Source organism: Dasypus novemcinctus, chromosome X (assembly GCF_030445035.2).
Source record: "Dasypus novemcinctus isolate mDasNov1 chromosome X, mDasNov1.1.hap2, whole genome shotgun sequence".
NCBI lineage: Eukaryota > Metazoa > Chordata > Mammalia > Cingulata > Dasypodidae > Dasypus > Dasypus novemcinctus.
The window spans coordinates 54,140,970-54,162,932 of record NC_080704.1 but is presented as its reverse complement, the minus strand read 5'-3'; the positions used below and the strand labels follow the sequence as shown (position 1 = coordinate 54,162,932).

The following is a 21,963-nucleotide window of genomic DNA, read 5'->3' as shown; positions in this document are numbered from 1 at the left end:
ATTCCTGGGCAGGCTGCACTTTCTTTCGCGCTGGGCGGCTCTCCCTACGGGTGCACTCCTTGCATGTGGGGCTCCCCTACGTGGGGGACACCCCTGCGTGGCGCGGCACTCCTTGCGCACATCAGCACTGCGCATGGGCCAGCTCCACACGGGTCAAGGAGGCCCGGGGTTTGAACCTCCCATGTGGTAGACGGACGCCCTAACCACTGGGCCAAGTCTGTTTCCCTGATATGTCCATTTTACAGATGAGGAAACTGAAGCAAAGAAAGTTGGATGACTGGCCCAGAGTTGCGTGGCAGGGAAATGGCACAGTCAGGAGTAGAGTTAAGACTAGAATCCAGATAATGTTGAGAGAGCCTGTGATGGTCTCACCTGTACTTCTTAGAGGGCTCTGTTACTTTTGAAACATTTTTCAGAGAAGCCAACCTGTGCATGAATAGGGGTTGGCCAGGTAGGTGTCGTGGGTAGGAGAAGCTGAGAAGAAGGAAGGGGGTACCAGGCTCTTGTAGTAGTAACTGGAGCTAAAGACATGGGAATGTGAAACCTTCTGGTGGTTATGCAGGATTTGAGGAGGGGCTCAGAGAAAGAGCAAGTCCCTATTTTTTCTATGGCTAGCACATGGATGGAAATAAAAAATCCAAGAGTTTCCAAGTATAGGCCAGGAAGGAACTACCTGCCATAGGATCAGCCTATACCCACACACCGGCCCCTGCTCAGCCCTGCCCCACAGAAAGGGCTCTTTTGGCCTGTCTGCAATAGCAGCCCAAAACATGTTACACAGCAGGAGTTGATTGTCTTTTTCTGGGTCAACTTAAAAACTAAGTTCTGCTCCACAGAATCCTCCCTGATTTCGCTAGAGCCCCCAAGTATGGATTCATCTAAGTTCTTCCTGTACCTCTTCATACTTTTGGCACCATCTCTTGGAATAAAAAGTTTCTTAACACCCCTTTTACAAAGTTGTACTTTTTAAAAATTTGTCCTGATTTTGCCTCTCATGAGCTTTTCATCATTGTCTCTTAGTTTCTTACATTTCAGGTTTTACTCTGGAAATGGAGGTTACTTTACCCTATTTTGTAGACTGCTCGTGTATCTCTTTTATAGCCGGAGAAGACATTTTGTTAGTTTGCTTTCAAATAGAAGGCCTTCCCTTGTTTTAGTCATTTGAATTGTGCCTTTTGGTGCTTATATAAGTCTCTTGTAGTTCCCTTCAGGTGAGACAGCAATAACTTTAAGTATTCCAGGTGGTGATAATGCATTGTGGCCTTGCATAAGGTAAATGACAGAGTAGGGATTTGTTGTTTTGTTGTTTCAGGGGTGGAGCAGATGAAACTGACTTTGGGGGACTTGTTTTGTGTTTGATGGTTTATATAGTATGTTTATCATTATGTTTTTCTTTAGTAAGATTCTATAGATACTTATAGAACTGAGAGCTTAGAGCCTCTTTATTTTTTTTAAACTTTTTTTCCATAAAGATTTTTGCATATCAGAAAATACTACTTTTCTATGCAGTAATCTGGCATTTCTAAATCTTCCTAGAATTGTCATTGGATAATTACCCTAAGGAATGATTGATATCTGCAAGCGGAGACATTTCTGTGGTCTCCTTCTTCTACATGATTTATAAAAATGTAAGATAAAAATAGGTCTCAATTTCTGGTACCTTCTTAAAAACAAAACAAAAAAATTCTCTAAGGCAATGGGAACCCTTTCTGTCTGCAACTAGAGGGGTAGGACTGCTCTTACTTTTAAGCAAAAAAAAAATTGGTCTTTGGGGTCTCTCCTTGTTAATTTTTCCCCTTCCTCAGAAGGACCCATTTAACTAAGCCATTTCCATATCTGTGACTAAATATTCTTCAATACCATGAAGACTTAGTTTTTAAAAATAATCTTTGCTCTTGGAAACTTTAGGAACTTAAATAAATTGCCTGCTGTGTTCCTTCACTCTACTTGTAACTGTATGCTTATTCTCTCAAAGATCTCTCATTAATCCTTTCTCCCAACCAGCTGGTCTGTGGCATTGCTATTACAGTAAGGAATTTACATCCACTGTGATTTAGAAGTCCTTGTAATTTTGGTTCAACTTTTTATTAGGTATTGTCAATTGTCCTTTACCTGTAAAGTTGCCTCTCCCTCTAATATTAAAAATGATGATAAAAATGACTGTGTTTTACAAGCAGTCTCTACTTTCATCCAGCAACATAAAGCCCCATTAACTTTCTAAAATTGCAGCAGTCAATCCAATTTTTATGTTAATTTCATTGTTTATAATACTTGTACTGAACAGATTTCCTAAACCTCAAATGTTTGATTTTGCAGGGTATTTTGGAAATTAAAAGATGGGGACATTTGATTTAGACATGAGAAGAGTAGAAGGAACTTGCTACTTGAGGATAGATAACAGAATTGTTAATTCTGACTTTGTTTCCCCCACCCATTCACCCTATCTTCCAAAGCTCACAGTGAAGCAAGTTGCTGCAACACCATGGAACACAAATAATATAGATGCCTGGATAAGAACTTGGGAGAATCCTTGTCCAAGTTGTCAGGAAACTACAAAAAGCCTGGTTTCTCCAGGCTAGCTTCTGGGGCCCTAGAAAGTTGTTTTGACAGATGCTGTCTTTAAGATGCTGTATAAATCAATATTGGCCTATTAAGATATAGATTATTTTAGGAGAATTAGTCTGCTGAAAGGCACTTTGAGAAAAACAATAAGAATGCCAAAAGAAATTTTGTTTTGTACTACACTGACTCAGAATACCCACAAGACATGACCAAACCTCCTTACTTTGGGGACTGATTTGTCTACCTTTTGGGTTTATTCAATTCCTGATAAAAAGTTAACTCCCAGTGTATCTTTGAAACTTTGGTGATATGGGATGTTTGATTATGAGCTCTATATCTATAAAAGTTATGGTTGAAAAAGAAGCTTTCTCCCCTTCTTTCAGGTCCCTTTTCTGCAACTGAACATTTGTCCTCTTGTTTGTTCCTAGGATGGTCCAGATTCTGCCAGAGGAAACCGGACAAAGCAGGAGAGTGCATGGATATTTAGGCTGTGGTACAGCTTTGACCACAAGTATCCTTTTAAGTGGCATCCCTGTATTTGTGAAACATTGATGATGAAATCCTCTTGCTGAGTTGTTACTGAATGATGAGTAAGGAAAGATATGTGTTTGGTACAGGTACAGTTATTCCTGTCTTGGGACGTGTGCAGTGATCATGTGACTACAAGTAGCCCTGTTGAGCATCTCTTTGGTCGAAGAGAGTGTTTGCATATCATTAAAATAGCAAACCTACAACCTGGTAGGTTCATGTGATTCTTTAGAGCTTTGTGTTCAGGGGATGTACGCTTTTGTGGGTGAATTAGTTAAAATTACACAAACGAACCATGTTGTGTTCAGGAACGGAAGTGGAGCTTGGGTAGTTAATCCATGTGAGGCGGATAATTCCTGCTGACCGGACTCAGCCAAGTCTGATCCAGGACTTGTGTGATCTGATCCTGGCATATAACTGGGCCACATGCCGGTCAGACCCTGGTCTACTAGGTTTAATTGGTCCTAGGGGAAAACTGAAAAACAAAAAGTTAAACCTTTCTGGTTTCTTAATTTGACACAGCGATCAAATGGGAAGGTAGGTTGTTATATATGGTTTGAAAATGTTTAAAAGATTTTTACTGAAGTATAACATGCAGGAAAGTGCATGTTACACTTCAGTAAGTGCTCAGTGAATGGTCATAAAATATACACACCCACTTAACACCAAATGGGTAGAGAAACACAAAATTGCCAGCCTTATGTCATAGCTCAATTGCTACCCTTCTCCCCGGTCTCTGAATGTAACTACTTTCCTAGGTTGTAGCAACACTTAATGAGTTTTACCTGTTTTTGAACTCTATATAACTGGAATTTTGCAGTGTACATATTTTAGTGTCTGATTTATCTGGCTTGATATCCTTTGTGTGGTTCATCTATGGGGTGTAGCTCCAGTTCATTTGATTTCATTGCTATATAGTATTTCAATGGATGAATATACTACAATTTATTTATTCCATTGGTGAACATGTGGGTAGTTTCCATTTTGTAGCTATTATCAAAAGTACTGCTATGAACATTCTTTTGTTATACATATACACACTTGTTTTTTTCTTGGGAATATACCCAGGAGTGAAATTGCTGGGTCATACTACATGCATAGGCCCAACTTCAGAAGTTAATGATAAACAGTTTTCCAAAATGGTGTTATCACTTTACACACTTATCTCTAGTGTATGAGAGTTCTAGTTGTTCCACAGTCTTTACCAACATTAATGTTGTCAGTCTTTTTAACTTTAGCTATGCTAGTGGGTTTGTAGTAGTATCTTATCATGGTTTTAATTTGCATTTCTCTGAATACTAATAAGGTTGAGCACCTTTTCCTATGTTTATTGGCCATTTGGCATATTCTTTATGAAGTGCCCATTTAAGTCTCTTGCCCATTTTTTCTATTGGTTGTAGGTCTTTTTCCTTACCGATTTGTAAGAATCCTTGATATATTCTGGATATGAGTCTTCTGCTAGTTTATATGTGTTGAAAATACCTTCTTCCACTTTGCAGGTTGCCTTTTTTACTTTTTAAGTACTATCTTTTGAATAATAAAGGTCTTAATTCAGTGTATTGATCTTTACCTTTCTGTTTAGTACTTTTTGTGTGCTGTTTAAGAAACCTTTGCCTACCCCAAATCATGGAGCCAATTTCTTAAGCTATTTTCTAGAATCCTTATTGTTTTGCCTTTTACATTTAGATATACAGTCTACTTGGAAGTGGTTTTTATTTGTGCAGTGTGGCAGCAGTCATTGTTTATCCATCCATATGAATATCCAGTTAATCGAGCCCTGTTTATTGAAAAATGCCATGCTTTCCCACTGCTCTGTAGTGCTACCTTTGTCATAAATTAGCTGTCCACATATGTAGATAGATCAGCTTCATTTTCTATTCAGATTCATTAATTATTTGTCTGTGTACCAGTATCACTCCATTTTATTTATTGTAGCCTGTTAATAACTTTTAATGTCCAGTAGAACAACTCCATCCACTTTGAAGAACTGAATTTTTCTTCTTCAAGGATTGCTTTGGCTTGATTTTTAGCCCTTTATATTTCCATATAAAAAAAAAATCATGGGATTTTGATTGAGATTGCAGTGAATCTATAGATCAAATTGACATCTTTACAATATTGACTTTCAGACATGCGAGAATTCAGAAGGTTTAGCACCCTGCAGACTCTATAAGAAGGGGAAAAATATGACATAAGAATCCAACGAAGGGGAAAATGTTGAAGAAACAGTGATTGTTATAACCCAGAAGAAGTGAATAAAGTGCGAAAGGAATTAGATCCTTTACTTAGCAACACACTTGCCGATTCTCCTTTTTTTTTTTTTTTTTTTGCAATTTATTGCTGATTCTCCTTTGACTGACAAAAGTTTAACTGCTCTGCTTGGTTCTGCAGTGAATAATATTCATATAATGATATTATTACGAATGTTTGTGCATTTCCAGCACTTAGAATCAATCTGTAGACAAAGCACAGAAAATTTCCTTAGAAAATAAAATACAAAAGTTACATGTCTACAGTGTAAAATTAATTATAATAAAAATTGGAAAGGGAAAGTAAGTTCTTAGAGGGCCTGCTGCATTTGGGGAAGAAGGAGCTCCTCTTTGAGCTGCTTGAGGCAGGAAACTGAAAAGTGGCCTCTTGGGCTCCCCTTCTGACTCTTTAATATCAGCCATCCTGTACATCCAAGCCTCTATCATCTTTTGAGCTAAAGACAGAAGATAACTGATTGGCCTGTAGGGGTTTTTCCCAAAGTTAACTAAAGCCTCTCCTGCACCTCTCCCCAAGAATGTGATTAAGGGACAGAAGCTAAAGGGGGAATTTATTCTGTTTGTAAAAAGTCCCAGCAGAGTCCCTGTATCTGCCCTGGTTGAATAATCCTCAAGCAGACATTTACCACAGTATATACCTTCCATTTCTTCCTGTAGATAGAGTTTTTTTTCTCTTGTTCTCCTCTAAGTGATGGCAGGTGATGCTTGGAACAGTCACCCTCTTGGGTACCCAGATGGTAATGACAGCGTCTCACATTCTTTTAAAGGGTCTTGACCATTCCTGTAGGTAAGGCTGCCATCTGAGTCTCCACGTTTTCTGCATCACTTAGGCTGTGGCTATCAGAAATGCTAGGGCTCAATCATAATGTGACTGGTACCTCATGGGGCTTCCAACATAGGGCTGTGCATTTGGCATCACAAATTTTCATAGACTGAGTTTTCCATAGATCAGTTGTCCTTCATGTTAGGGCAGTGGTTCTCAATTGGAGGTGATTTTGGCCCCCAGGGGACATGCAGCGGTGTCTGTTGACAATTTTTGGTTGTCACACCTGGAGGAAGGTGCTACTGTCATGTAGTACCTAGAAAGCAGGGATTCTGCTGAACATCTGACAGTGTGCAGGGCAGCCCCCACAGCAAAGAATGATCTAGCCCAAAAGGTCAATAATAATCTGAGGTTAAGAAACCTATGTTAGAAAGAGTCTGGAAGAGAGGCAGCAGCTAAAGTGAAAAAAGTCCTTCCTATATAGGAAGTTGGGAGATGTACATTTGCATATCCTTAGTTAAATCATTCCACCTTCCCAGGTCTTAGTTTTCTCATTTGTAGTAGCCCCAGGTTACCTCTAAGGTCCTGTCCAACTTGAGCATTTCAAGTTCCCTGCGTGAACTCTTTGGAGAGTGGTTTAAAAAGAATACTTAGAACAAGGGCCAGAGGGGACCTACTTCAGGCACACTCTTTCCTGTTTCTAAGACATGAGCTGGTTGTGTGTCAAAAGCTGGAATACTGATTGAAACCTAAGCCCCTATTCAAAATAACTGTAGAGAGAGGGGTGTTCTGATTAATCAAATATTCTTTTTGACAGAAAATTGGAAAACACCAACCTGCGAGTTAGTAGTTAATACATAAGACTGATGGAGAGCCTAGTTTAAACTTTGATTCAAACTGTTTAAGGTTCTTTTTATATTCCAAGTAGTTTCTATATCATACTGGTAAAATGGGGCAAAGAGACTTTTTATTGATAGTGCTGGATAATTTACTCTCTGGGTTTTTTAAAACATGTTTGTTGGATGTGTGTTTTCTTCTTAGACATTTTTCCTTAATATTTTTTTTTAAGTTACTTGAAGCCCATCCTCACACACAGTGGCCCCCCATTAACCACCACTCTCCCAGCCTGGTGTGGCTTGCTGGCTCGATGTCTGACCAGTCCCCAGGTGTATGACGTAAGTACAGCGTGTCAGGTTGCATTTCTGCTTACCGTGCCAGGGTAATCTCACCTAGGAAGAAGAAACCTATCACACTCAAGTCTCCAAATCTACAGGTTTTGCTTTAGTGAAATGATTAGAAATGGCCAACTTATATATTTATATATTTTACACAGTTACAGAGAAACCTTTTAACCAGGATTATGGTACTCCCCAACATCAGCAGCTGTGGTGTAGTAGAAAGAACAATGGGTTTGGAAGCAGAACAGGGAGATTCAAATCCAAGCCCTGATAGGCCATCTATGTGCCCTGCACCTCAGTTTCCTTATCTGTAAAATAGGCTGAGGAATACAGGCTGGCTGTGAGAATTAAATAAGGTATGTAAAAATACTCTGTGAGCTACACAGCACTTCACAAATGCAAGGATTTTGTTTTATAAATAGCTTATGTTGGTGTGGTTAGGTCCTTTGTTTCAATTTTCAGATTTTAAAAATAGACTCGGTGCAGTATGAAAGAGTATCTGCACGGGTGGAATTCTTAAATTTAGGGCTGACTCTTAAGCTAATGATGTGGGTTAAAGGACAGAGAGGTAAGGAGAGCAAACAGCTACCCACATGGAAGGCCTGGAGGAGAGATAAAAGGCCTTTCTTCTTCCCCATCTCTCGTCCCCTATCCTAATCATCTTGTCATTAACACAATAATTATCCTGGGTAGAAATGACTTCTTAAATTTGTGAGCACTGTACAGTTCACAAAGCCTACTTCATTCTCTTGGCCATCCTGTGAATAAGCAGGTACTTCAGTGTTACAGATGAGGAAAGTGAGTCTCATTGATGTTGTGAATGGCCCACGGTTCCACAATTAATAATTGGCAGAGCTGAGACCCTGATGTAAGCCTTCAAATAATTAGCAAATAAGCTGAAGCTCACTTGATTAATGATGAGGAAACAGAATGCAAATCCCAAATCTGAGAGGAAAATGGTCCTGAACCAGTAAATTCTAATGGCGGGCAGAGAGGGTTAGGAGAGCTTCTGTGCATTAAGGTGGTACAAAGGGGAAATGGGTGTGGACACTAGGGAGCAGGCAGTCCGGCATGCCAAGGGGCAGCCACATCAGAGCACTAAAGATCTTAAATGACACACTCTTCCTTTGAGAACACGGGCTACAGCTGCCCCATCACCATGTGTCCTGAACACGTGGCTGCTGTGCAGTGGGAGGGGCCTGCTGAGAGGAAGCCCTGTGTCTGATCCTAAGGACCTCAGGAGGAGGGTGATGATTGAAGAGGCCCAGTGGCCTACTGGGTTTCCCTCCCTGGGAGAGCAGTTTTTGCTTGACTAATAGTGCAGTTCTACCATGTCCTTTTCTTTGAATTTTCACCAAACGGTGTAGTGAACAGCATTAAGGTTTCCTTTTCTTAATGTTAGTGGCATCTTCTAGCAGCCTTAGCCACCTTAGCCCCTTGTCCTTGAGAAAAATGAAATTCCTGTGCTGCCTGTGATAACCTGTTTTTTAATGACAAAATATATGGGATGGTGAGAACACGATTTCCTCAGAACTGCTCCCATTTTTAAAGTGATTTTTAACACTTGTGGTATATTTTTTTAAAAAGATTGATTGATTGATTGATTTCCCCCCTTGCAGCTTGTTTTTGCTGTCTGTTCTCTGTGTCCATTCACTGCACGTTCTTCTGTGTCTGCTTGTCTCCCTCTGTTGCGTCATCTTCCTGTGTCAGCTCTTTGTAGCACGGGTGCGGGCCGTCAGTTCTCTGCGGTGCGCGGGCCAGCCTGCCTTCACAAGGAAACCCTGGGACGTGAACCCAGGGCCTCCCATATGGTAGACGGGAGCCCAACTGATTGGACCACAGCCACTTTCCTTATGGTACATTTTAAATGGAATATCTATCAGTCCAAATAGTAGTGCTAGTTACCTGTGTCAGGAGGATAAAAACCAAATAAATTAAAGGGTTAGTTTTCTAGTTTCCTATCCTGCTAATAGCTTACTTAATTAAAAATCACTTGTTCTGATTGCTGAAGAGATAGCTCAGCTTAGACCTCTGTCTATAGAGACAATATGGGCCATTCAGTTGCATTTTATCATAGGAAACAAACTTGCTGACTTGACATTGCCATTTCTCCCACTAATAAAGCTCCAACTGGTTAGATATTAAGGTCTTCTCTTTCATTGGGTTTACATGCTTCTTTTTTTTTTGTCTTTATTTTTTTAATATTACATTCAAAAAATATGAGGTCCCCAAATACACCCCACCCCCCTCACCCTACTCCTCCCCCCATAACAACAATCTCCTCCATCATCATGAGATATTCATTGCACTTGGTGAATACATCTCTGAGCACCATTGCACCTCATGGTCAATGGTCCACATCATAGCCCACACACTCCCACATTCCACCCAGTGGGCCATGGGAGGACATACAATGTCTGGTAACTGTCCCTGCAGCACCACCCAGGACAACTCCAAGTCCTGAAAACACCCCACTCATCTCTTCCTCCCACTCAACTATCCCCAGCAGCCACCATGGCCACTTTCTCCACACCAATGCCACATTTTCTTCGATTACTAATCACAATAGTTCATGAATAGAATATCAGTAAGTCCACTCTAATCCATACTCTATTCCACCATCCTGTGGACCTTGGAATGGTTGTTTCCACTCCATATCTATATCAAGAAGGGGCTGAGATTCCACATGGATGCTGGATGTAATCCTCCTGCTTTCAGGCGTAGGCACTCTTGGCTCCCTGGTGTGGTGGTTGACCTTCTTCACCTCCATGTTAAGAGGTGGAGTAAGTCTGATAAACCAGAGTGTAGGAGCTGAAGTCTGTTGAGGCTCAGGGCCTGGCTAACACATGGTCAGTCCAGAGATTCAGGTACCCTGGGTATACATTAAACCCTAGCACCAACTGCAGTTCCGGTAAAAGTAACAGGAGAGGCTTGTGGACAAAGATCACATCTGAGTCCAGCTCCATTACACAGAAACACAAACTCCAAAGTAGGGCCAACTGACATGGCACTGAACTCCATCTGCCATGACCATAGAACCTGTGGGTCTCTGTAGCCCTCAGAAGAACCAATACCCGGGGTTGTATCTACTTGATCTGTCTCTGGGACTCTGCTGAGGTGTGCATAAGGGCAACCCCTCTGATAACCTCCTGGCTCTTTTTGGAGACTCATAGCCATATAAACTCATTTGTCCTTTCCATTTCCCCCTTTGATTCAGGTCAAAAAGCATTTTTAACTCCTGGTATTATATGTAGATTGAGATTTTCTGCTGGTCCGAGTTGACCCTTTTATTCAAGGTCATTTTCTAGTCACATCATCAGCTGGTACTTGGTAGTAATCCCTCAGTGCCAGGGAGGCTTATCCCCAGGAGTCATGTTCCACACTGGGGGGAAGGCAACACATATACATGCTGAGTTTGGCTTCGAGACTGGCCACATTTGAGCAACACGGAGGCTCTCAGGAGGGAACTCTTAGGCACCCTGCAGCTCTAGGCCTTGTTCTTATTTAAGGTGCACAGGCTCACAAGCATAGTCATTAGTATCAAGGGCTCATTGTTGGACCTTCCTTCTTTTTTGGTCTTTGCTGTTGCACTTGGGGGATTGTTGCTGTTCCTTTAGGGACTGTGATAGAGCTCCCCTGGCTAGGAACTCAGCACTCCCTCCGTTGTTGTGTTTAATTGTATCCACTATGAAAATATCCAAACATTTTTATGTACCCTGGATATATGCCCTGTAGAACTCCCTGCTAACCATGTGTCCCCTCTCAATAACATCCCATACCAGTATTCCTCCCCTGCCATTGTTGAACCTCTCTGTGATCCAAAACTTCTTGAAAAGTGAAGCTTTAAGCTACAAACACATGTGATAACATGGATGAATCTTGAGAACCTTATGTTGAGTGAAGCAACCCAGGCATTGAAGGACAAATACTACATGACCTCAATGATATGAAATAAGTAAACCAAGCTGCCTCAGAGAGCTAGAGACTGGATGATAGGCTTAAAGGAAATGGGGGGGGGGGGTAGAGGAAGGATGTAAGCTGACACCTACATGGGTGAAACCTATGATAAGCTGGAGGTAAGTATTTGTACAAGGAAGGAATAAAATGGGGGCATAGGGTTACCTTTGGGTGGGGCTTTGCAGGCTTGAGGGGGGCCAGGGATGGGAGGATGGGTAATACTGCCCAAGAAATTGGGGGGAGGGTGGGCAACATACGAACATAGGAGATTGTCAGGTATTTTGTTGAGAGTATAGGGCTGGAAAACTTTTTCAAAAATATAATAAGGAACATTACCTGTTTAAGATGCTTAAAAGGGATAATCTGACGCAGGACAGGCTCTTAGCGAATATGTGAATGCTTATTTTGCCATAGTGGGTTATACCATTGGATAGAGACCCATATAATGAGAGTGAAGGTATACCCACCTCCTGGGGAGGACTGATGCTCTCAAATAGAGGGAATTGTATCTCTCAACAGAAATGGTGGCTCCCAGTGCATTAGAGCAGTTGAGCATGTCAAGCCCTCAACACTGTTGCAAGTATCTCTGAACATGGCCCTTCAAGCAATGAAGATTGACTGTCACTGTGGGCCCTAAGGGGAGGGGGAAAGAGGTATTGAATAGATGGAACCAATGTAACTGTGTGGGCAATAGAAGTGTTCCACCAGAGTACGCAAGGATGGATATAAGACATGTAAAATTACACCAAAAATATATAGGGGCTGATAGGCTAAAATGTAAATCATAATGGAAAACATAAGATAACTAAAAATTTAGAAAAATGTATAGTCTAAAACATAAACCACAATGTAAACCCAAATGTTACCTTGTTTGAAAGCTATTGTCTCAATATCTGTACATCAGTTTCAGTAAATATAGTATGAATATGTAAAAAGATTATTGCTATGGAAGGGAAAAAAGTTTTATGTTGGATATGTGGGCGTACTGTATATTGTATATATGAATTACTGCGATCTAAAACTTTTATGAAGATAAGCTTAATAATTAGGGAAAAAAAAGAAAAAGATAGGACGTAGACACTGAGGAAAAGACGGAAATAGTTGCCTTGCCAATTTGCATACAGGGCAACACTTATTGCAGTGATGGAAGGCAAAACATCAAAAAAAATTACATTTTTTAATTTTTTGATACCCCAATTTATTTTTACCTTAATTTTTCTAAACTAATATGTATTCTATATCTAACCTTAAACTCATCACTATATTCCATTTTACCATTAATGGGTTTACATGTTTCTTTATCTTCTAGCTCTAGTCTATTTTAAACAATTTCTGAAGCTTTCCATCTTAATCATGTTTTAATGTCACTTTTCATGTCTATAAAAGAGTAAAATAACCCACAATTAAAACTTTACTAAAAAGTGGCCATGGTAGCTGCTGAGGGTAAGGAGAGAGAAGAGATGTGATGTGGGGGCATTTTCAGGATGTGGAGTTGTCCTGGGTGGTACTGCAGGAACAGATACTGGACATTTTATGTCCTGCCAGGGCCCACTGAATGGACTGGGAAAGAGTGTAAACTACAATGTAAACTATAATCCATGTGGTGTAGCAGTGCTCCAAAATGTATTCACCAAATGCAATGAATGTGCCACGATGATGAAAGAGGTTGTGGATGTGGGAGTGGGGTGAGGGGGGTGGGGGGAATATGGGACCTCTTATATTTTTTCAATGTAACATTTTTAAAAAACAGAAAAAAAAAGAAACTTACATAATCTGAAGTTTACTGTTTCCTTGCTCATAAATTAGGGTTATCTGGGCTAGTTTGAACTCAGCGTACATTTAATAAACTTAAGGTTAAATTTAAAGTGCTTCCCTCACCAGTTCAAGGGATTGCTTGAGGTTTGCTCAACTTTCATAGAGCCTATCATCAAGAATGTGATGGAATGGCATGGTTACATCATCTGCATAGAACATTAATTATGACTTGGACTTGGAAATCACTATCCACTGGGCTTTAATATGTCCTTGTTTCTGAATGACCTGTCCTTGAGTGCTGTTTGTCTGGGCTCGTGATTTTCTTGAATGGGTCAACATCCAGTTTTGTTGTCTGCCATCAGTAAATTTTGGCCCTGTGTACCCCTGTGAGAAATCAGGGCAAGCCACATCAGAGATCAGTTCATGAGGGCTTCCTCTGTGGTACTGTGGTGGGATTTCCTTTGCTTACAGAATTGTTCTCACATGGCAGTCGCTTCATATTCCTCTGGCTCCAAACCTCAAAACAGTAAAATACATGCCAAGACAGTGTCCCTAAAAGTTGGGAGCTAAGAGTCCTGGCAGAGATATTTTGACAAACATGTATCTAGCACATGTATTAATAGGAGAAACGACATGTGCTAGAACAGGGAAGAACCTCCTGGGAGTTGGAAACTGGGATGGGGCACGTGATCTTATTTGTTATTAAGAAAACTGTCGTAGAGCAGATTGAGTTTCAAGACTTTCTAAAAAAAACTAATAGGAGGAAATTTGGGAGTTGGGAGTACGTTTTAGAATTGTGCTCTAAACATCTGTCTGAGTATAGGATTTTTATTTAGTTCTACATTTGTGTCCTGCCTCATTCCTGTGAGGGTTTGAGGCAGCAAGCAGAAGGAGTTGCATGTTTGCCTGTACAAAATGCTGAAGCATTGGCTAAGAGATGGAGTCATGTTGCACCATTGATGTGGATTGTGGAGAAGTGGACATCACCAAGAAACAATGCAGAAAATACACATGTGCTTGTCACCAGTCAGTGCACAAAGATGGGCTGGAAGAGGAGAAAGTGAGAGAGACTGAAACTATTTATCCTCCCCAGGGCAGTGCATTTACGGGGTCCTCACTTAGTACCTACTAGGTGTTAAATATAAGTAAGGAAAGGTGCCAAGAAGAATAGAACAAGGTCACTACCCCTCTGATAGTTTATAGTCTAGATGGAGTTCAAGGCCGTGACAAAGCAGAATCTGCCAGTGGCCTGGGGCAATATGACTGAGGGGGCTGGGGCTTGAGTATGTCAGGGAGGCCGGTTCAAGGACTTCAGATGAGCTTTGAAGGGTTGAAGTTAACTAGGAGCGAAGAGAGCAGTTCTTTACTTGGAGTGCATTGAAACATGTTTGGCAGAACACAGTGCAGTTAGGGATAGTGGGCGAGCGGGCCTCCCCTTGTTTTGGAGGGTGAGAGGTGATGTTTGACCTCATGACATTTTCCACCACTCGCCCCACAGTCTTTTAGTTTCAGGTGACTGTGGCTTGCTAAAGCCTGCTTTGTTTAGCCTTGTCTGTTTTGCTGCAATTATTGCTTAGCATGAATTGTCATTCCAATCCTTTTCCTGACAGGGTGACTTTTCTCAAATCTTTTATGGGTAAAACCAGCCTTGAGGCAGCATAAATCTTAACTCTGGTATCAGCTAGGTGACCTCAGACAGATTTCATAGCTTCTTTTAGCTTAAGTTTTCTCTTCTGTGATGCCAGTGTTTGTACCCTTCAGCGGGGAGGGGTAAGGAGAAAATGAGATCTTAGGTGAAGTTCTTGGCTCAGTAAATTTACTTCTCTCTGAACTCTCCCTCATCATTTGCTTCAACTACCTGTGGACTTAGAGGGGAGGGCTTAGCATCAGGGTTCTTTTCTGTGGGGACAGGAAAAAAGAAATAGGAAGGAAATCATAACTACAGCGTGTCCTCTTCCCTCAGTTGCTGATAAGGACAAAGAGTAGTTCAAATGTACATAAAGTGAATTTAAGATGGTTGGTATAGGGCACAAGGCCCACCCAGGAGATCTATCCAGAGAAGAGAATACCCTAAATTTATCGGAAAGGTTTGCCCAGTGGGTTTCACCCTTCCTTTCTTTGTGGGTTGGGAAGCTCTAAAAACCAGGGTGGTCTCCCTTCTTCGCTTGGTCCCTAACACCAAGCTATCCAACACTTGAAATCAGAACTGATTTCTGGTGTTCTAAGTCCTGGTTCAGGCAACAGTGCTCTGTTGCACTGAGTAGCCCTCTACAGTTTATATCCGGTTATCACTCTGGAGGCTCAAAGGCAGGCAAATATTATAAAGCCATAGTTTTCAGATGAGGGGGTTTTGGAGTTAGGGTTGGCACTAACCCTGGAAGATATCAGTCTCCCATTTTTGTTGTTGTTGTTGGTTGTCTTTTATAGAACCAAGAGCCACTGAGAGAGGAAGACTCTGATTTCATCTTGACTGAGGGCGACCTTACCCTGACCTATGGGGACAGCACAGTAACTGCGAATGGCTCTTCAGGCTCCCACACGGCCTCCACAAGCCTCGAGGGAGGCCGAAGAACAAAGAGCAACTCTGAGGAAGTGCTGGAACGAGACCTAGGAATGGAAGACCCGAAGGTTTCAAGCCGGGGCACCCGCCTAGTATTTCCTCTAGAGGATAATGCATGACTTTTCCCTCAAACCCCTAAAGTGATGAAGTAGGCCCACCTATGGGGTGAGGATGGCTGCAAGCCCCAGTATTGTTTGAGGTGGGGTGTTGACTGAATTGAACTAATGCTTCTATTTTATTGGGGTCTGGAGATATCAAGAACTGGAATTTAACCCAAGATGCTGATGGTGGGCTAAAGTGTCTCTAAATCAAGATGAATGAAGACCTATTCCCACTTTTTTCACATAGTAGTGCACTGTTTCAGAGTTTTAAAAAAATAGCATGCTTTAATGGTCTCTTAATTTATCCACCTGCAGTTTCTGAACAAGGTAAGGCAGGTGTTGGGGATTCCTTCCAGGAGAGGCTTCATATTAACATACAGCAGTACAAGTCTAGCTTGGGCTGTAGGATGGGAAGTTAGGGGAGAACAGGCAAGAAGAAAGATTGCAAAGGAAGGCATTTGAGATTGGACCTCCAAGGATTATGGGAAGCTGGTGTTAAATGGGACAGAAAACACGAAAAAGCAGTTTGAGTGGAGGATCAAGAGTCAAAGGCTGCAAGCTTGCAACCTCATATGAGGATTCCTGACTTTTTATGCTACCTGTGTTTCCTCTAGACTAAAGATTGGAAAATATATCCATGAATGTTTCAACATGGTAGAAGATTTTGTAGTTCCTTCTCTGGAAATCTCCATGGTGAAGTTACTGGAATGTTTAAAACCAAAGGGAAAATAGTGTTACACTGTTATTTTTAAGTAATCTGAGGACAGGAAGTATTTAGAAACTGATTATATCACTGCAAAAATAATTCAGCTCTAGAGGGCCACCATATGAACTGACTGCCTGATACCTGAACTGGGCATGATCGGGAAATGATTAGTGGGACTGAGATATCAACTGTGGATTTAGAAATATCACCAGAATTTGTGGGTTGCTTTCATCTGGGGATGAAAAGGCACCAAGAAACTGAGAGGCAATAGGCTGGTGTTCAGAGGAGGGAAAGAAATCTCACTGCAAAAAAATAAACTGCAAAGACAATACAAGATAGTACTCTAAAGAGTGGGTAAAATTCCAGACTTTGAGCTGATAAATATGAGATTTCAGTGGCCACATGAGGAACCAGAGGGGGAGTCAGTGGGGAGTTCAATATTATTTAGCCCAGTGAAAGGTTCTGTTTACTGTAAGATTAAAATATTTTTAAGAATCCAGGTGTCTTCACACCTGAGTGCCATGTTGAGAAGGGTCATTTTCTTGGTATCTGGGAAGGCTTGCTCCAGAGCTTAATGTGTGATCGTGGTTTCAATTTTGTTCTTTTTTTTCATTTGGGTGCTTTCTGGGTGAGCTAGTCTACCTAACTACACCTGTAGTAGGTGAAATACTGAGAGAACTCTTGGGAAGAGTTTGAGTTTCTCCCCGTGTCTCTCTACTTCAGTGCTTAGCATATTTGGCAACCCAGCTTTTAAAAATTGCTTTCATTACAAGTGGACATTTTTCTTCTTATGGCAGACAAATAAGTGTCCCAGTCTAGCATACCTTAATGAAAGCAGCCATTTAACCTCCTTATTTCACATTTTTCATAGTTAATTTTTAATAAGACATTGCTTCACTCTTATTTTTTTGAATTGACAATTTGTGCAAACCAGGAAAATTTAATTAGGCTGAGCCTTATAAAATTGCCAATATTCAAGCATTTTTTAAAAAACAGGGCAATTTCACATGGTTCAATATAATGTAACGGAAGGGTTTTTATATCAGGCTCTCTCTTTTCTTTCTATCTACAATAAAGTCCATTTTGATTTTATGATTCCCCATGAACTTCATAAACTTTCAAAAAGCTAAACAACTTACCTAACCCCATGAGGCCTTGGGCTCTGTAGGCTAGTGAAAGACTTAAAACCTCCAATCTACAGCCATAGAAACAGCTTTCTTAGAGAGCCCCCGAAGGGAGATGATTATGTTGTGCTGTCAGGCTGTAGTCCGCAGCTGTTGGGCTTAACAGAAGGCTGGAGATGTATGTGCTCTAGCCCAGAGCCAGCAAAGGAGTTTTTATTTAGTAGAGTTATCTCAATAATGCCGTATTAACTTAAAAGGTCACCCTGTCTTTTCATTTGTTTGTTTGACTTTGGCTGTCTGTAAAGCTTATATGTTTCTTGCTTACTTAGATTAATATTGAATAGAAGAAGCTAACAGATAAACCTGATGATGGTTCTTGAAAAGAGCCTACCAGGGAGGACACACCCTATCTTCACTACCCTCAAGGGTTTGTTGTAATTTTGGTTTTCTAAGAAGCTCAGCAAATAAGAAACTGCCCTCATAGGGAAGAAAAATAACCACTGGGCTTCCCATCCCAGTTTTTGGTTAATCCATAAATTTTTGTGTTTTACCTGAAAGTCTTCAGTATAGACTTTTTGTTCTGACCTACTTAAATCAAGATCAAATCCAGGTAAGGTTGTAGTTATTTGATTGGGTCTTTTAATCAGTGGATCAAGGTTAAGTCACTTTGACTTAAGCATTATGCCTAAGCTGAATGGAAAAAGGAGGATGCCACAAAGCCCAGAAACTATCTAACTCAAGGCAAACTATCTGCTGTCACTCTGGCATAAAATCATATTGAAACTGATGAGTAATGGTACATTCATCTAACAAAGTTCTTATCTGGGAGAGGAAACCCAAACCATCCTATAAAAACATTTGTTTCAGACTGGGGCAGTTCAGCAGTCTAATGTTCTAGAGCACAGGTTCTCAACCCTGGTTGTCCATTAGGATTCTCTGCCCAGTTTTGTTTTTAAAGTACCAATACAGAAGCCCTACGCTCAGAGATTCTGGGCATCCATACTTTGTTTGGGAACCTCATGGGCTTCTAATGTGTAGCCAGAGTTGAGAGTCTTTAGTTTAGCGCTTACAGTGGACTCTATTTGGAACCTTATTCAAAGGAATAGCCTAGGAAGCTAAGATTGTAGTTTTTATTTTGTTTTTTAATTGTTAGTCTTGTGGAACACGGTGAGTGTTGGCCACAAATACAGGCTGGGCAGCTGTGAAAGAGTATTAAAATCATCTTTGCAGAACTGAAGGATGAACTCCATAAAGTACAACTGAATAGGTCATGTTTGACAACCTTAGGAGCATGAAGGGGAGAGAAGGATGACTTGAGTGTATTTATGAGGAGAATTTAAAATTGGTCATCTTTGTCCCCATTTGTGGAAAAAAGGGGTTTCTGGGAAGCTGTCTTTTAAATTTAATCTGGGATTAAATTAAGTCCTGATGTGGTGTTGGTGTTGGAAGCAGATAATTAAGGAGATGCAGGTGTATAGCACCAAAAGAGAGAATACCCAAACTTCTTCCATTCCTTTTAATATTCTTTTTTTTAAAAAAAAAAAACAAGGAAACCTAAACTTACTCTCCTAGAGAAGGAAATTTGGACTTTTAGGAGACTGTGTTTTGTCCTAGGAAACAGGTATGGGAAGGGCATATGTGCGTAAATGGACTCTGATCATCCCAGAGACTTACTGGGGATACTAGACATAAATAAGCATAGATGCCTTGAAGCGAGAAATCACACTGTGATATCAAATGTTTCATCAAGCAAACAGCAAGGAGCTCTTTAGGCTGTGTTTTCTAGACCCTAACATGTCCCCTGTACTTTGGCTGACAAAAGAAATTTCTTTAGAAAAAATGAAAAACATTATCTCTGCTAGCCATGAACATTTCAGTCTAGGGCAAAGAATTACAGTCACTTCCAAAATAAAGGTCTGTTCTGCATACCACTCCCCATCCCAAATAACATCTCTACCTTTCTTTGTCCTTAGTGGAAACTAATTTCCTCTTGTCAGATATTTAATGTGAATAAAGCGGTTTCCAAATGTAGAAACACCACTGATGCCCTTAAGGGAGACTGGCATCAGAGCATTTAAGGTATTCATGTGGGGTGAAAATCATCCAGTTGGAAGCTACCTTGATACTCACTGTGAGTTCTGAGAAGTATATCTGAAAGCTGATTTTACCGTCAGCTGTAAAATGTGATCTGGAATGAGGAGGGAGGGGTACTGGAAAATCAGCTTGTTGATTTAATAACTATATGACTTACTAATCCACCTAAGAAATAGGGAATTTGACAAGTTTCACACCTGCCTTTTGATGTTGATTATGTAAATTAGTTAATACAAGTATCAGTCTGTCAAACACATTAGATTGGTATCACCAATTTCTGTTCTCTTATGCTGTCTTTTGAATAAGAATTTTGTTTGCCAGTGTTAGTTGCTGCTTTCCAGTACAGTAAATTGAAGGTATCTAGCAGTCAAGAGTTATAAGAAACAATCCATCTGAATGCTGCTATCACTACTTTGATACCTGAAAAGACCTTCTTCTAAAACCTAATAAGAACAAAAATACAGGGAAATACTTTAGAAACCAATGCTGGTGCCTAACTAGGAAAACCAAGTAGACTCTGACAATCCTCTCAAAACAAGACCCAAGAATAAACCGTTTTTTTCCCGTTTTAATTTTCATAGGCAGAGATTTTTAAAAATTAGCATACACATCTTGTTTTTTCACCCAGGGCAGGCAAAAATTGTAAAGACCAGAACCAAAGTTTTTTTTTATGTTAAATTTTGTAAGCAGGGTATATGCTATAACCATGGCCCAGATGGAACAAATGGGCAGCCAGTTTTTCTGCTACATTGGCCTTGGGGAAGGAAGATGCGAAGAGGAAGCTCTGCCAGGTCTGCCACCTTTTGAAAAGGTCTGAAGCAGACAGGAGAGCATGCAGGGGAGGTCACCTTCTTATTTGAATGGCAACCTTTTAAGAAGGATTAACAGGACTGATGTCATTGTCCAGTCCACTCTTGGCAAGTGGAAAATTATCTGGTCCTATATATATTGGAGGAACTCCAATAGAAAAGGACTTATAAACAGCATGAAGAACTCTACATCTGCTCTCTAAAGCACTTAAGATCTGAGTGTTACTGGGTTAACTGTCTAACTGCATGGACATTGAGGGGTGGTGACCTTTGTTGTGGTAATTCCAGCTCTGAGCTTTGGAGAAGCAGAGGAATGATTTGTAGTTGTGTGGGTGTTATGGCTATGGATTTGGAATTTACCGCTGAAATCACTCATTCAAAATTCTGACTTGATAGAAGGGTCAGCTCCTTCTCGATTGTCTTTTTTATTTTTTACAGAAAATACATCTTGTACTTCTTAGGAAGCTTTATGATGTCCATTAAAATGATTACATGAGAAGGCCACTGGGATTTATTTAGTAGCAGAAAAGCAATTTTTCAAAGAGAATAGAATGATTTTAATATGGGATGATGTGATGTTCTGGGGACTTTCTATAGCGTGCTTATATAGTGTAATCAGGGAGGATTTTGTCCTCTACTCCCATGCAACAGTAATAAACTAGTTTTTTTTTTAAAAAAAACCTCAATATTAACGTGTCATAACTGTGAAAAAGTGAAGATTTGGAGTTATCAGCAACCTTTATGTGCAATAAGGAAAACTGCAGTTAGGTTCCCAAAGTGCTATCTTTCCCCAGCATTTTAATGTTTGCTTTTGTGTGTATGTTTAGATTAATATTGTTAAAGCTATCCACATGTTTTCCTGCCCTTTATTGATATTTAATAGATTTTTCTCAAAGCTTTTTTTTTTACAAAAATAAACATATTAACTGGCTGAACTAATCTTGTTTTGTTTATATTTTTTAAAGTATTGTCTGTTAATAGAAGGATGTAGTATGATCCTATTCCTAGTCTATTTCCTACTTTTCTGGGTAGAGGTTATTCCTCTCCACCTTCATTCAGCCCAGGGGTTGCAAACCATGGCCCCTGACCAAATCCAGCCCACTGCCTGTTTTTGTAAACAGAGTTTTATTGGCATACACCACACCCACTTGTTTATGGCTGCTTTCCGGCTAGAATGGCAGGGATGAGGATTTGTGAGAGGCCATGGGGCACACAAAGACTAAACTATTTACCATCTGTAAATAGTTTACAGAAAAAAATCTTTACTGATTAGATGCTTGAAGAAATGCAATTTTAAAATAGGGTCTAAAAGTCAAGTCAACAGAGTTTTGAGATTTTTTAAAATGTGCCTTTGGATTAAAAGAAATATTTTAAACTTGGCCTCTGCCAGTCACTTCTCCTGGCCTGAACCAGTCTTCAACCCTATATAAAGCATCACTGAGTGTTGACAACATTAAGTTGCAAGATTTAGGCAAGGGGAGCTAGCATTTCAGCTAAAGGCTTAGGTTCTTAGTGGATAATTCTAAGATTCTTGAACCTGATATATAGTTTTCCTTCAT

General features: G+C 40.4%; 1 protein-coding gene across 2 annotated transcripts in view; it reads left to right on the top strand.

The window, feature by feature from the left end:
• Positions 1-21,339, top strand: part of SLC9A7 (solute carrier family 9 member A7) — a 145,021-nt gene extending 123,682 nt beyond the window's left edge. For both annotated transcript variants that reach the window (XM_058291848.2, XM_004483955.5), the window contains 3 exons: positions 2,991-3,073; positions 7,190-7,295; positions 15,438-21,339. In XM_058291848.2, coding sequence (XP_058147831.1) covers positions 2,991-3,073; positions 7,190-7,295; positions 15,438-15,689 — 441 coding nt within the window. In that variant the 3' untranslated portion in view covers positions 15,690-21,339. The remainder of the gene's footprint in view (positions 1-2,990; positions 3,074-7,189; positions 7,296-15,437) is intronic.
• The last annotated feature ends 624 nt before the right edge of the window (positions 21,340-21,963 follow it).